This window comes from Pundamilia nyererei, unplaced genomic scaffold (assembly GCF_000239375.1).
Source record: "Pundamilia nyererei isolate P.nyererei 1_Seehausen unplaced genomic scaffold, PunNye1.0 scaffold00048, whole genome shotgun sequence".
Classification (NCBI taxonomy): domain Eukaryota; kingdom Metazoa; phylum Chordata; class Actinopteri; order Cichliformes; family Cichlidae; genus Pundamilia; species Pundamilia nyererei.
The window spans coordinates 617,683-634,655 of NW_005187449.1; the positions used below are offsets into that span (position 1 = coordinate 617,683).

At 40.7% G+C, this 16,973-nt stretch overlaps 1 protein-coding gene across 2 annotated transcripts in view; it reads right to left on the minus strand.

The window, feature by feature from the left end:
- Nucleotides 1–13,062: 13,062 nt before the first annotated feature.
- rnaseh1 (ribonuclease H1) overlaps nucleotides 13,063–16,973 on the minus strand; it is a 6,283-nt gene continuing 2,372 nt past the window's right edge. For both annotated transcript variants that reach the window (XM_005732715.2, XM_005732714.2), the window contains 6 exons: nucleotides 16,370–16,564; nucleotides 16,106–16,205; nucleotides 15,920–15,974; nucleotides 15,139–15,223; nucleotides 14,900–15,024; nucleotides 13,063–13,389 (listed from right to left, as the gene is read on the minus strand). In XM_005732715.2, coding sequence (XP_005732772.1) covers nucleotides 13,273–13,389; nucleotides 14,900–15,024; nucleotides 15,139–15,223; nucleotides 15,920–15,974; nucleotides 16,106–16,205; nucleotides 16,370–16,564 — 677 coding nt within the window. In that variant the 3' untranslated portion in view covers nucleotides 13,063–13,272. The remainder of the gene's footprint in view (nucleotides 13,390–14,899; nucleotides 15,025–15,138; nucleotides 15,224–15,919; nucleotides 15,975–16,105; nucleotides 16,206–16,369; nucleotides 16,565–16,973) is intronic.

Genomic DNA, 16,973 nt, shown 5'->3' on the forward strand with positions numbered 1-16,973 from the left:
TTTCTGATATGACCTCTGTAGACATTTACCTGTTTATGGGCTCAGTCCCTCATTCTGGATCCTATTATATATAATAGTCATGTATTCAAAATTAAATCTGTTTAGTAACACTTGGTTATGCTGTGGTTCGAGATGGAGGTTATCCTTCGTATCTTCTTCAGCTAATGAGAATCTCATGACATCGTCACATCCATTTTTTGGAAACCAATATGATGATGATGCTGAAAACACTCACCCTGAGGCTTCAAAGCTATTTCCATCTTCTCATCCTCAAGTGGCCACTAGAGGAACTGGCACCTTGATTTTTAGCGTACATAAAGGTCTTATACCATCATATACATCTACATATAATTTACTGTGCATAAAGGTCTATAGCAGGCGCCGGAAACTCGAGGCCATAAGGGCTGGTGTCCTGGAGGTTTTAGATATCACCATGGGTCAAATGATTAGTTCATTACCAGACCTCACGAGAACTTCAAGACATGTTGAGGAGGTAATTTAGCCATTTAAATCAGCTGTGTTGGATCTAAAGCCTGCAGGACACGCTCTTTGCGGCCTGGAGTTCCTCCACCCCTGTTCCATAGAAACACTGATAAGTAAATAAATAATATGACCGTAATGACACTGCTTTGCAGTTGGGCAGTTAAATTCTACTTTTTAAAAGGCGCCATGTTTAAAAAAAAAACATGTATAATTATATATATATTACTGCTGTACAAGTAAAATAATTAAGTAATGCATAAATATAGAGTTTAAAATGTTTAATATAGTGACACTATCAAAAGAGGAAAAGGAAAATTTATTACAAATATTAAAGTAACTATAATTTTACTTAGGTGAATTTACTTCACCTGGTCACTACAGATCACAGACAAACACTTTATTTTAGCCATGAAGGTCGGGGAGCATTGTTTTTAATTTAACTTTACTCGTGTCAGAGTAAAACGTCATTGTCAGCAAGCTAATTGTTGGCGTTGCTTTAACTTTGCTGTTGCTCACGCCTGACTCGGAAAGTCCACAGAGATTTACGTTTGCCAAACACCAAACTCTTGTCACTGTTTGAATGTTGACAACAGCTGCCCACACACTGTGCACACACAGCCTGGTGGAGCACGTCTTTACTGCGCGGTAAGTAATGCAGAGGTAGATTCATCTATCATGTTAAGAATTCACAGGTGACATTAAAAAGCAACACAGATTATCATATGCCAGCCCACAGCTGGAAGCATCTGTTCACACATAAAGAATACTATAGACAAGACTGTTTCCAGCTATCCTGCCTCAGATAATGAATGTGTACACACACACACACACACACACACACACACACACACACACACACACACACACACACACACACAGATGAACACTGATGCAGCCTGACAGACAAACAGATGCAGACTCACTCTCTCTCCTCTAGAGCTCCATCTGTGTAATGACATCTCACGCTTGGTTAGGACTCTGCTGCATAATTGGAGCCTTGGCAGCTGATGGATGGCACTGCAGCACCTCCACCCTGACGACCTTGGCCTCACCTCAGCCGTGCTGAGGCCTGCATGGGCCTGAAAACGACCCTTACTTTCCTCCTTTATACAGACCAAAAACAAGCAGCCACCTCCAGCAGCGTCTCACGGCAGACGTTTAGTCGTGCTGCAGTAAGAAAGGCACGAGTATTAACAATGACTGCTCAGTTCATATACTGTGCTGAGAAATCCAGTACAAACATGTATCTCCCCCATGCAGAGCTAACTTAAACATGAATATATGCTTTTAAGAAGATGAAGAGCCACAGCCTTGAACAGAGAAGGCTGTTCACGCCAGTTAAACTGCTTCTGTTGGAGCAAATAAAAGCAGGGTAAAAGATGGATGTAGCTTCCACATTTGAAAAGAGACGCCTCTGCCTTTTCCCCCGTCTGCTTTCAGGTCATATTGTGCATTAACTCAGTTTCATAAATGCTGGTCATTCTCAGATTCAGAGGATGATTATGGTGTGCTCTTTGGTTTCAAAACACCAAAGTGAACATCGCCAAGCTCGAGGCTTCATAGCTTCATACATCGTGACATCACAGTCACTATGTCCATTTATACCAGCTATGATCTGGACGCAGAATTAAGCAGTTTGTTGTGTTGCTATCAGCCAAGCTAAGCCGATGAGGTTGTGTTATTTGGGCTGTAAAACATGCCACCACCAGGGGGAGCAGTCGGCGTTCACATTACACAGGTGTCGTTAGCTTGAGCAGAGGCTAACAGTTTTTTTCATGCTAATGATTTTTGGTTTGTTGTTTCTGTCAAATAAATGCACTCATTACAGGAAAATAGATACATTTAATGTGTCACTGCACAAAATTCAGCACTTATGTTACAGTTACAATAATGCTGTTACAGCAGGTCTTTAGTTATCTGCAGGAAGGGCAGCAGAACGTTTCCTTTTTTCTTCCCTTGCACAGGTGGAGGAAAATGGTAAAAGAGAATCACCGAGGTGAACACTGAAGTCTCTTGTGGCTGGTTTTGATCTTTGCTTTGTGTTGTCAGTGTATTGTTCGTGCTTAAAAACTAAAAGAGAGATTGTTTCTGTCCTCGGGGATTTGTGTTTGGTTTTTATAGTTGACTGGCAATTATGTGACAATGCATTTCAGGTCATTTTACAGAGTAACACAGACGTCATACAACGGATTGCGTAACAAATTACTTTTTCTAGCAAGTGATTAAGTAACGTATTGTAAAAAAGGACTTTTCTTGATTAAGGATCCAAACTATTTATTTGTGCTCACATCTAAATCAGCTTCCTGCAGTAAATGCTTTAGCTTTTTTTTTTTTTTTTTTAAAGAAAACTGGATAACAAGGGGTCATACTAAAGCCAAAATCAGCAAGATTATAAGCTTAGCTAAATTTTCATCATGTACAACAAAGGGTGAAAGTAAAGAGTGCAAAGAAAAAGATGTTTGAGGGTGTAATGGGACTGAACTAACAGACCACTAGCTTAAATTAGCTCTTAGAGGTGTTCAGCATGTGATCTCATGTTGCTGAATGAAACCATCACCAGCGTCATTGAGCAAAGAGCCACAGAAACAGTCAAATATTGTAATTTTGCCTGGGTATGTGCACAGTTTTTCCCATGGAAATTGGCTGCAAGTTGAATCAATTTAGCATGTTATACATTATATTACGTATACTCAAATTCTACCAAAGCAATTCCACATCAGCGCACACACTAACATGGCTAAGCACACACAATATGCTGAAATGCTCCGGCCCGAAAACAATTCTGAGTATTTGGCTGGTTTAGTCACACAGGCCTGGCAGCCCTGCAAGCGCACAGTGTGCTGAACATACACTGGAGTGTGTTTGGAAATTAGGATTGCATGATGTCCGGTGTATAGTGTGCAATTTTTGTATGTCCAAGATAAAAGATGACCAGCGTGAAAGAATAGCGGTGATGTGTTTGGTCACAGCTCTGAAACAGCAGTCTTGTGCTGCACAGTGACAGAGTTTCAAAGATGGCTCTTGAAATGACCTAATGGCGTCTAAAAGTCTAAAAAGGTGAGAAGATCACAGTTTGATGGTTGCCAAAAGTTAAGTCATGCCACTGTGTGGGGAAACAAAAAGAAAAGAATTAAATCCAAAGATGAAAGTAAACTGTGCAAAACCAAATCTGGAGGATTCCAGCAAAGACGAAAATCCAGTTGAGTCCTTCAGGAGTTATCCTGACTGTGCTCTGGAGGACATAGCATAAACATAAACAAGAGAGGAACTGAATCAGTGGGCATTATTATCACTGATTACCTGCCTAAGTTTATTTTGCATATGTTTTTTGAAGTTTTACAGTCTGGAGCCTGAAGTTTGACACTGGACCAGCAGTTCAGCACATTAAATACAAATCAATCATCATTAATTTCATTATTTACACCAGTGAGTTTCCTACTTTGACCTGTTAAAATGTCCAATTGTAAGATCTCATAATCAGAAGAGTTAGGAAAGTTCTGGTAGAGATATTATCATGGCCAGGTCATGGCAACCTAATGATGTTAATGGTGTTGATTGATTGTGAGGCTCTGATAGTGTTCATGTGTGCAGGCAAGAATGATGAGTCTGTTAAGGGACCCTCGAGTGAGTAGGGAACAAGTGCTGGACCTCAGCCACATGCACACAGCCTGATCATTATTAGAGATTGGAGAAGTTGTAGTACCCTCAGAGATGACTTGCAGTATTCACTGAATCGTTTACAAGCAGTTTTGTTGGTGCATGTAAAAGATATTAAAAAGAGCATTTTGTCCTTATTCACTTCTTGAGGGATTTCTTTATATTAAAGTGGAGTTTCCTTCACAATAGTCCATCTCTTCATACTGTCTGATTTCTTTATTCAGACTGTGGTTCTCAGCTACATGGATATTATTTCATTTTGAGGGATGTGAAACCTTAAAAAACACACAAATGTACAGCTGATTGATTGAAACCGCTGGCAGGTGAAGCGATTAACACTGACCATCTCATTACAATACATAGTTTTGCTGGTCAGCCTCAGATCCTGGCTTTCATGTGCATGTAAGACCTTCATGGCAACAGCACATCCAGATGGCAGCAGCCTCCCTCAGTGGTGCAATACTTCCTCCAAAACTGCAGAAAAAACTCGGGAACATTGAGAGAAACACGATGATTTATCTGCATTACTGTGGGATCTTTACCACAGCTCCAATATAAAGCATGCAAAGCACCTTGATGCAACTGATTACATTAATTCAAATATAAAACATCCATAAGAAATTAGTATTTTAGGTTTGGTTACTGTGTTCTACACAATTTTGTTTGTGTTCTCTGCAATGTTTTTTCCAAAACTTGTTCTTTTCTTTTTGTTCTGCTTTTTTAAAACCTCGAGGTCATCATAATGCGCTCATTTTTTTATCCACGCAAAATAACCCATTCATCCATCTTCTTAACAAATTTTTCCAGTCAGGGTACCAGTCTGACACACACACACACAGATGTTCACATTCGCACCTGCTGAACAGGCAAAAGAGAGTCAACCACCACTCACCTGTGCCACAGATCAATACAAAATAAAGATTTCCTTTAATTGCTATAATTGTGTTGCATTAGAAAAATGCAGAAGAGGACACTTACAGGTAAATTAGAGTCTGATATTTACTGTAACTTTACCCTCTATATTTTTTTCCTGGAATAACACAGACTGTAATACACTCACCAAACAAATAATCACTTATAACAAATTTACCTCTGTGGATCTGAAAAACCACAGATACCCTTCTGGAAACTTCCCATCGTTTGCAGGCAAATCCCATGAATAGTCAATAAGTTCAATGTATTTCCATAATGAGTTTTACTTTCATGGCAGAATCTGGGTGGTTCTTCTTTTCTTTTCTTTTTTTAATCAGAGTGGGCGTCATAATTTTGAAATGCTTGAAATCTCATTTTGGAGTGAAACTTTACAAACGCCGAGATGGCTGCAGGGGCGCTGAGCCTGCCAAACTTTCCACGAGGGCACAGATTGATTCATACGTTTCTGTCCACGATGCAAATCAGCAGGGAGACGAGATAATGAAGCCCCGGATGACAGGAACCTGCCAAACTGCAAATAGCTGATCCACTGATTGGTGGGTATGAAGGAAAAATTGATCAGACAGAGAGTCCGACTGAGGCCGTCGGTGCGTTCAGTGACCTGGCTGACCAACAGATTCATCCATCCGAGCGTTAAAAGCAGAGAAATGCAGTCTTTGTATCCTTTGTTGCCAGGAAATACCATCACATGGTCATATGGCCACAACGACTAAAGGGTCAGACTACATATATTTACATACTATGCTTCAAATTTGTGAGCCCAGAGTTGGAATTAAGCTGATGTCAGCATGACTGATTGACATCAGCACAACGGAACAAATTGAGATTTTATTTTTAAAGATAAATGTGTTAGCTTCTTAATGAGCTGAGAGCTGGCGGGGTTTTGACCTCGAGTATTTTCTGATTTCATTGATTAGCACAAATTTACCCAGAGAGGAAAATCTAAGCAGCTGCCTCTTTGCTTGATTTGTTAAAGCGAAAAAATAAATAAAAAAATCAGATCCCGATGGGAGCAAATTATTTAACAAATCAGAGAGATTTTGGCCAATGCCTTCCTCTTAGGAAACCAGAAGAGTCAATTAAAAGCACAAAAATCTTGACCACAAGATTTGAATTATAGGGATCAGGATGTGCGGTGGGTCTGATCCCTCAGTGAAGTAGTGAAAACCTCCCTTTTAAGGGGAAAATATATATTGTATGTATATATGGTATGTGGGGGTGGTATGTTATCACTGACGGTAACAAAAACACACACACGGAGCTCAGTTAACCTCGAGAACTATTCCACAGTCACCTCAAAATTACCATGGATTGGATTTTCTTCCTGTGGAGGGAGCTGGACACAGGCAACTGTCATGGAAACAGATGCCACTTCACATCTCACCATCTTTGATTGTGACTCCTTCTGTGCCCTGATCGCCGATGACACCGTGCTGAGCTACACTTCTGCCTCATGTCTGATGAAAAAGGAAGCACCAGTGACTGGAGAGATGGGGAAGAAATCATTTCAGAGCAGGAGCCTGGCTCATGAGCTCAGCCGTGATCAGACCCGGAACCAGTGATATGACCCCAGATATTTCTGACAATACCTCAGAGGATGACAGCAGCTACACCTGACATGAGCTCAGACTTACCACGGCTTCACTAACTCAGATATGAGGCCCACGGCATGCTCTCATCCTGCAGTTTGCTTACTGTTTGGACCTATGAACCAACTGCTCTTGGATGTTCCTGGGTCCATCCCTAATTTTTCATAGAAGAGCTGCCCAGACACTCAGGGATTTTCAAAACACTTCCAAAAACGTATTTAGTCTTGATGGCATTCGTTTCTAGATTAGCAGAATATAATAGAAAATTATCATTTAAATGTATGTTCTATTGTGTGTTTTACTGCATTTCTATTGTTGATTTAGTGATTTTATAGCATGAGTAAAATTTGGTCAGCTGAGGTTATTTTAAATGTGCTATAGAAATAAACTTTGACTTGACTCAGTCTTTAAGTGCTCAGGCTGACGCACCAAGATCGACTTACCTTCCAGAACACAAACCCTGCATGCTGAAAATGACGAGTTGGGACTGCCAGCCCCGTCTCACTAATGTCATAAACCAGTTTGTAAATGAGTCACAGCATAATGTGCATATCTCCCATTCACTGTCTATGTATCCAGGCATGCGTCCGATTCTAGAAAAGAGCGGGCGGTACGGCAGCTCATGCATTCTGGGATATTTGGCTGCACCAAGTCCACTGATGCATGCTCAACAAAACAGGAGGAGCGAGAACACATCTGGGAATTTTGAGCATACTTTAAATTGGAACAGTACTTGATCTGCGGCTGATGATGTATCATAAGTCCACGAGATCGCAAGTACACACAAGTACGCATATTGAGACATGGCCAGTTGTTTGCACAGTGGTAGCAGAGGGAGAGCACATACTGCAACACGCCCATTAAGTATCCAATGCTAAGCAGCAGCACAGATGCTCACATATGAAAATACCCCAGTGTTTATGGACTCAAACATTTAGACATGACTTTAGTGACTTAAGGATAAACTTTGCAATTATTGGTCCTGCACTAATGTCCATTTTTCGTAGCTCTGCAGCTACATGAAGGGAAGGATTATGGGAATTCAGCGAGCACAGAGCCCAAAAAGCCAAAAGCATGTAGCTCTGCATTGGTAGACTGCTGACTGGTTAAAAGGTTTACTTGAACAGGGAAGAAGAACCACATCGGAGCTCTCCACCAGAGATGGGCAGTAACGCGTTACAAGTAACGCGTTACTGTAATCTGATTACTCTTTTTGAGTAAGTAAGGGATTACTATTGCAAAAACGGTAATTAGATTACCGTTACTTTCCCGTAGGAACGCTGCGTTACTAAAACTGTGATTTTTTTGCGAGAATGTCTCACGACAGTGACGTAAGCGAGTGCGCCGTTAGTGACAACAGCTGTGTGCAGATCAACAATGGATCACATATCGATTGTGGGAGAGAGTATGAGCGTGCAGCGTTTAAAGTACTGACCTTACTTTGAGTTTGATTCCATAAAAAGTGACAAAAACATTAGCGTCCGTTGTGCGTGGGAAGAAAACTTCTTTTTACAGCGAAAAAAACCCCTAAACTTCCAAGCAAGCACCGAGTGCGCTACCACGTAATGGGAAACTCGCAGAGAAAGTCGCGGATTCTTCAACTGACCGCGGCACACCTGCACCAGGGTAAACCTGCGCCTACCGCAGTGCTGCTTAATAGGTGAAAATAGAGCAACAGGACCGCTGAGTCTTTGACTTTATTTATTTTCTGCTATGTTTTACTTGCATCTATTTGAAAGACTGAGTGTAAACACAAAAAATATTTTATATTATGTGCTGGAATGTGTAGAAAATAGGTTTAAATGTTAAACTAATTTATTCAACTCAGAGAATGTTGCATATAATTACATTTTTGCTTGATGCATAAAGTTAAAAGATTAAAACTGATAAAACAAGTTAAAAAAAAGAGACTTTTCCATTTGATTACATTTTGTATGATGGATTATGTAGAAAAAGTAGAATTGGGCTGAAAGATCTATCACTTTATCACCTATTCAGGGTGTAAATCGTGTTTTTAAAAAGTAACTAAGTAACTAAGTAATTAATTACTTTTGAAAATAAGTAATTAGTAAAGTAACGGGATTACTTTTTGGGGAAGTAATCAGTAATTAGTTACTGATTACTTTTTTCAAGTAACTTGACCAACACTGCTCTCCACGAAGAGGAAAAGGTGCTACATAAAAGATCAAAAAACCTTGCATGAGGAGCACAGACAGCTGCTGCAGTAGAGTTTCACTTGTTTCCAACACTGTGTTTCATTTCAGTGGAAAGAAGTCAGCGGCGCCCTGCTTGTGGCCGAAGGACCAGAGGCAGGACCAAGATGGACACGAGCAGCCCACATTGCCAGTTATTATAAATATTCTCAACACTGCCCCTGCTGACAGAGTAGAGCTATAACATTTAGATGTGTGTGTGCAAAGCTCTGAGTAGCACCATGTGAGACACTTTAGCTCTAACCTCTAAGCAACTTTGGTGCAGCCTCGTCAACCTGCACACGACCGAAAGCAGGACCTTAACTCCGAAGCCTCAAACTTCGTGAGACTTTACTTGGAATGGAGCGACTTGGCTAACGCAGCGGCGTAGACCGGGTTGATTTCCTGTCAAGCGGCTGAACGCCTGCGTGAAGTTTTCTTTTCTCCCCGTCAGCACTGCGAGCACTTCAGCGAACATCCCCCGCTCAGTGTCAGACGGTCTGCGGTGTCAGAGAGTTCTGCAACCCCGGCAGAACATTGTGGTTTATTTTAGAGCAGATGATCTAAAAATTGACAAAACCTCCAGCTGAAGTGTGAGCAGGATGTTTCTAATGTCTGGTTAGTTAAGTTTCTTTGCAGTTTGTTTGGTCTTCCTCCCCTCCAGCAGGGCAGCGGCGGAACGATGCCAGAGCTCATTCTGCTAAGGAGGCATGTATGTGTTGAGGAGGAGTGCTAACGAGTCTCAGCCAACGAGGAGGTGAAGCTGCTGCGGGGTGACCTTTGACCCTCAGAGGCACTCTCTTTCAGACTGGGCTGCCTCTGGCGGGGTCGCGGTGCCCCACGCTTGCCGGAAGGCAGCGGTCGAGGTCAGAGCGAGAAACCCAGAGCCTCCGTCCTTTTTCCAACATCGACACCGACCAATCGAAAGGCTGCAGGAGAATGGAGGAGGAGGAGGAGAAAGGACAAATGAGTCTAATTCCTCTTTCTCCGTGTTGGAGAAACAAAGCTTTTCTCAGTGTGTGCCGAAGTTTTGGGCCTACAAGATGTTTCCATTTATTATCCAATAATATCAGGGAGGCGTCTGATTGGCTCTGAATTCCTTCTGAAGCAGCTGCAGATGAGGAACTAACTTCAGCCACGAGAAGAACAAGTCCTGCAGCAGAAGGTTTAGGCCTCATGGAGAAGAAGACATTCAGATGGGTTTTCCAAAATGTTCAAAACAACAATTCTGCCAACTGCAACCAAGTGTCATTTTGAACCCTGTGAGGTCACAAACCCAAGCCCATGTCTTAAAGAAAATGAAACAGGACTCATTTGGAAAGAATTTCATTATTTTTTTGAGGTGTGTCAGTTAAAATGTCAATTTTTTGCCCACTGATTCCTAATATTTGGAAGCACAATTTAAATAAATAATAAATTCCATGTTCTGATTGCAAAGGGTTATCACGAGAACATCCCACATGCTGGACCGCGTTCCAGCTCCAATGCTGTCACCTCCTCAAGACAATGTTTGTCATTCCACCAGGAATATTTTAAGCATCTGATTCACTGAGCTTCACTTAAAATATAGCTGTGTCTATTTTTTAGGCTTGTCGGGCTGCACAGACCAGATGAGGAGGTCAGGAAGCCTGACACAGGACTTACACAAAGAAGCTGGTTTTTTCAAAATAAAAGACTGGGAGCATTGCTAAATCCTTCGATTCGGAGGTGCTTCTTTTGTGATTCAAACTTCTGCGGAGCTCTGGGTTTACTTGCAGGGTTAGCGGCCATCATCGATGTCAAGAGTTTAAAGGGTGCTTACGCCAAATATCAAAAGGACTAGATCAATTTAAGGGACACAAGTGAACAACTTTTCACTGTGGTAACAACATAGTAGTTTTAGTTTAATCTCATTCTTGTGAGCATGTATGAAGAGTTAACCTATGAGCAGCGATGCATACAACAACGCAGCATATTAAAGAGACTGCACGCTGGAATGGAAATACTGGAAACTGAAATTTCAGCAGGTGCAGCCTCAGATTAGCACTTTATAATTGGTTAATATGACCATATGTAACTCCTGCCAGGTTAAGTAATAAAAATATAAAAAAGACCTATGTACTAAATTCACAGTCAAACATTTGTAATTGACTGGATAATATGCGGCTTGACTTCCTGTCTTCGTCGCTCTGATTTCCTGCTTATGACACGTAAATCAGTCTCAGTGCGTCTCAATTGTTAAAAAGCATCTGGAGGACGGAGGAGATATAGTCAAGGAGGCACAAGTGTATCCTCAGAGGGGGAGGTCACCTTTAAGTATATAAATATGCCACAGCACGGCTGGAAAATACAGGAGGACTCTTTAAGCAGCACACGTTTAGTTAAATCACTGTTTTATTTGGGAATATAAAATATCCTATAGGCACATGTAACATTACCTCCAAGCACTACCTGGACTTTTATAATATAAACACTTGGAATTGACCACATCTTGAAGAAAAAGGCATCTTAACCAAAAGGAAACTACTGAATACCCCAACTTACAGTAAATGAGGACTAAGATTTTATTACTTTGTTATAACATTTATGTTATCTGTGTTTTGTTTTTCTCATCTGATTTGGATTTAATCCGATTCATTTTGGTTAATTCTAGGATATTGAAGACTCCTCCTATTGGTGGAGTGTTCCTGGTGGAATTTTCCGCTCTCACCTAAATGGAAGTTTCCTACTGGTAGAGCACCAACTGGAAAATAGTCGGTGTGTTCATGGAGTCCGTTTTCTTCCAGGTGTGTGTGTGTGTGTGTGTGTGTGTGTGTGTGTGTGTGTCTGTCTAAACAAGTCAGCGTTTTAAGTTGAGTATAATGATGCCATGAGCTTAAGGAAATATAATTTCACATAAAAAGAGAGTGCCTTGGATATTTTTGATTATTTAGCGTATATTTGTCCCTTCCAAAAAGCTGTTGCTCCATCTGAGACATAAAGATTTAGTTGGGCTACTTAGCTGGTTTAAAATGAGGCTCTGAAAGAAGGATGCCTCATTAAGTTAAATGCCTGTTGCTTTACTCCTCTGCTCCTCTCTGGTGGACCACAGGAAGGCTAAGATGTGAGGAGATTAACTGAGAATGTACATTTTAAGCAATAAAGGGAGACAGTGCTGCCCTTCCTCCTTGTCAGCTGTTAGTTCTACAGATGTCTTCCTTTCATTATTTATGCTCCTATTTAGGATTCCGGTTTCTTTTACAATAACGGCTCAATTGTTTTGAAAGGTGATGTCTGTCTCTGCAGTGTCCAAGTCTTTAAAGATAAATACTGTTTTATACATGTTTTTAATCAGGTTCGTGTGTTTTTGTGCTTGTGAGCTTTACAAGTGGCCTTTAATGTTGTTTATTATGCTTCTATCAATGATGTTCTTTTGTCTTCTTCATCTTTGCTTTTCTTTTACCCTTTATAAATGCCACCAACCTGCATATTAAACTGAGCCTGCATGACTAAGCGTTCAATTTAATTAACATGTCCTTTTTTAAATAAAATAAACTTCTTAATGCACAGTGTCCCTTTCAGTCTCTAGGAGGTTTCGTGTTTGCCCTCAGCAGTATGTCAGAGTTTCCTCTGAGGGGAATTTACCTGCTGCTAATGTAGTGAAGGTGTTTTCCACAATAAAACTTTATTTTAGAAAACTAAAATAAATGTACATCTTCAGTCCAGGAAACAAGGATTACTCTGATAAGCTGCCCATAAGGAGAGTTAATACTGTATAATGTGATAATGATTACTGGTTTGTCAGACTGGGAGTAGACATCTCCCAGTTTAATTTTGTGACAGAGAAACAGGATTTTCAGGATTCAGACGCTGATCTCAAACGCCTTCGTTCTCATTTCAGTTTCACTGTAATAAACTTTACTTACATGTGATTTGAAAACAATATTCCCCAAGCACTGGCGTGTTTGGGACGATGTTCATCAAAATGTGTCAATCAGCTCGCGAGGAGATCCTTAAATAAACCCCAAATCCTCAGGAGCCCTTTGTCTGTGTTCGAATGATAACCTGGAGCGCCTCCTGCTGGAAGGCTGCGGGGATTACAACGAGACAGAATAAACTAAAAACATCGTCCAAGTTTCTCATCAACATGTCTCCAACTCCTTGACCTTTTTGAGCTCACCTGATTTCCTCAACTTCTTAGACTCAAGAACTGTCTTCTCACTTCTTGCTACTTCACAGGAAACAACAGGTGAAACTTAAAATCTTTATTCAGACCCAAAACAAATCAAAATTTACATTCAACACAAAAAAAAGAAAAAGGATGAGCGTGCAGACTCTCTGCAACCTTCAAGCTTCGGTACAGTCACAACTGACACGGACAAGAAACAAACCTCTCAAAGGTTTGTTTCAAAGCTAAAGAACCAGAAAAAGAGCATTAAACAGTCCTGCAGCAGATTTCTTTAGAGGTGCTCGTCTTTTTCTTTGTGCTCTGGTTGCAGAGGCTTCGCCGCTCCTTCTCTCGACAGCCTGTCGGCCTCCTCGTTGCCTCTGTAGCCGGCGTGACCTGGAATGTGCATCTGGAGGAGGACCAGAAGGGCAGACAAGTATAAAAACATGAAAACAACAACTAATAATCAATCACTTGGACGCTTACTGAGCATTAAACAAATGATTGGATATGGCTGTACTATGCAGCACTAAGACTGTTTAGTACTGCGGCCTGTAATGCAGTCACAGTAAATGATCACTTCAAATTATTGCTGCCAAATCATGGGGTGCTCATCACGGGTTGCATTTAAATCATTAAGACCTTCAAATGACCAGAAGATTTTTTTATTACATCCTGATACGTACGACCTTCAAACAGGCGGTTTTTACCATTACCAGTTCATCCATCAGAATACTGCTGATTAACAATACTGCTGATGCTTTTCTCTGAGCGTTACTTTTAAATTGAACCTGTCACACCGTTTCCAGATCAGACTACTTTCTGCACATCAAAACAATCCACCAGAAGTGAAGAGAACAATGTAATAATGATCTCATCATTTTAAGTTAAATTTTCCAAGCAGAAAATGCTGAATTTCTCTGGCTTCACCTTCAAAAATCTGAATATTCACCTTTTTTGGGCCTAATTTGGACTGAGGGGGTTTAATTCTTCCCTCACGATAATCTGAACCCTTTCGTAATATCTTTCTGGCATTCACGATTTATTTGTGGACCCTTATTTTAACATATATTTTACATTTTTAAGCATTCGAATAATTGAATCAGAAATTAAGTGACAATCAACCTTGTGCCAACCTGACTTCGTACAATTAAAATAAAAACACAGATGATCCCGCAGCAAGAGGAATAAAATTACTTTTTTTTTTAACCAAAGAACAGAAAGGTGACGCAGTGCAGGAACCTTTTACACATTTGTGAGACTAGTCTGAATAAAATGTTGTTGTTTATTCAACATTTATGCAAATTAGCACATTTAATTAGTACTAATGAAAGAAACATTAGCATATTTTAGTATCAAATGTGTACTTGTCGAACACTTAGTCTTATTAACAAACCAGGGAGTTTCTATCATTTAACATTTTTATCATTCAGAGCTGATTAAAAGAAAAAAAATTTATGATATTTTTCTGAATTAAGAATCTAACGTGCAAACAAAATGAAACAGGAACGCTGAACCTGTCTTCAGCCGAATGCTCAGATTTTTCTTTTTTGAAGACGTTTGAAATAGCAAAATTATTTGGATATGTAACACTTCATCTGCTTATCAAAAGCATAAGATTTCAGAAAACAAAAAACAAAACATAATCATCTTAATCCAAGTAATCCACTGAAACTGTCCCTTTGATATATACAGTTTTAGCCTCTGAGGAAAGCTGTTCGGCTGCTTGCTCTGTCTGACTGTACTGAGCCCTCCGTGCCCCCTTGTGGCCATTTTTCAGGCCATGGACAGATTTATCACCTCCCCAGCAGGGGGCGGTTGACTGCAAAAAGACTCCTGCGGTAAATGTAAAAAACATTGTTTACTTCTGACCTGCATGAATCTAAAGACCCCGTCTGCAAAGAAACACTGATACTTACCCAGACCACCTCCACCTGTCCATTCAGCCTGTCCAGTTTCACAAAGTCGTCTTTGTTGGTAATCAGACCTCCAGATTTCAACCTCCAGCCGTTCAGCTTCCAGTTCTTCACCCAGCTGGTCACACCTGCATGAAGGAAAAAGAAAAGAAAAACCTTTACCCATTCAGTGGGAAATTCAAAAGCTGAAATCTGAGTGGTAATGCAACATGACTGCAGCATGACTCGAGTTTGTGACTCACCGTTTATCGTAAACTTGCTGTCAGTGTATAAAACGAGTTTCTTGATGTTATTCTGTTTGGCCTGTTCCAGCGCTCTGCAGGCCGCCTGGTGCAGCGAGAGCAGAGACGACAGTTAGTTTTGCTTTAAAGCTTGTAGAGAAAAATCCAAGCATAAAATAACAAACAGGCATTTACAGGCCTGCGTCTTGCTATTCTTTCCAATAAATAGGTACATTTACATATCTGCTCCCTCAGGAAACTTTTCAGAAGTTGAGTTTAAAACCTTCATTCTCATGGTGCCATTTTTAGTTTTGTTCCCTCTATGACCATCAGGTGGCGCTTCTTTGTATTTGCTGTACATTTAATAAGCCTCTTTACATGCTGGCCCTCAGTAGTTTAAACTGGTTAAAATTGCCTCAGCCTCTCCTCTCTTTAACCCTAGCACACTAACATGCAGTTTTATAACACTATCACTAATGTCAGGTAGATTTTACCCAACACCCAAAAAACAAACAAAAAAACAAACAAAACATACTTCCCATTAAAATATATTAAAGCACAACAATAAGTGGCAAATTGAAGTGCTCTTCTTTTATTTCTCTCTACACAACATCTCACAAAAGGAAAAAAGGGTGTCATGGCGGTCCCTTTAAAAAGATTCTAAAGCAACAGAATGAAAATCACCCCATGTTACTGTTAAAAATTTAAAAAGTACTGTTTAAGTGCAGCCCTGCAGAGTTAACACTGAGCATTAAACTGGACTTTTAAGACAGAAACTCTCATGCTGAGATGTAAATCTTACTTGTATCTCTGCGCGCTGGTTGGTCTGCCTTCCCTGCAGCCTCTCTGCAACATTTCTATAAAGCCAGAGGCAACAAATGTGAGAAACCGATGCATCCATTTATGCAATTAAGACTTTCACTATGGAGGTTTAGACTGAGCAGATTTTAGGAACTGTTTAAAACATGCTCGTTGCACATATTCTCACAGCGGGTTGTTGCATCCCCAGTAGACCCCGATGCCCCCCTGTGCGCCGCTCTGTCCGTTTCTTGAGCAGCAGCCATCGGTGTAAACGACCACAGCGTCACCTGTACGGAGAACGCAGAACAGTTCAGACTGGAGTTCAAGTTTTATTGCTTCCATTTTCTACATTTTATATTTAAATATTTCTGTATGTAGTAAATAACATGATTTTGTCCCCATAACATGTTGAATGGAGTTGAGCTCTAATATTAAATCTTGCACATCTCACCCATGTACGTGAATCCGTCCGAGCTCTCTGATGACGAGTTTTGTGATGTCGAGCTTTCTGATGGCTTAACTCGTTTGGGCTGGTGCCCCGCCTCCTCCTCCGAGTGACATCTCTTTTTGCCAAGAGGGATGTACTCGAGCGGCTCCGGGCCTCGTTTAGGAAGCAGAGTGACATCAGACTCCACGCTCTGAGTTACTGAAAGCCACAAACACAAGAAGTTCATCAAGAACAGTGTGCAGCAAGTACCTGATTCTCCACTTAAAATCACCTGTGAGCTTTGTGTAAATCCAGACCTGCATGCTGTATTACCACCTCAAACAGACACAGTGGCTGGGTTAACCCTCTACTGCATAGCGTTGCCCTGAGGCAACAAACCACATTTTCATGCCTCACACAAATAAATGTATATAAAAGAAAAACTTGCATGTGCATGAATATGTTAAGAAGCATATTTGATTGTTTGTTCTACTTTTTAATTACAGGACATGGATGTAAAAACCTTTTATGGAAGGAAACCAAGGGGATGTGCACTTTCTGTCCTCAGAAAGTGAGGACAGTGAGCTTTCAGGGAGTGACAGTGAAGTAGAGGAGTGGATCCCTGAAT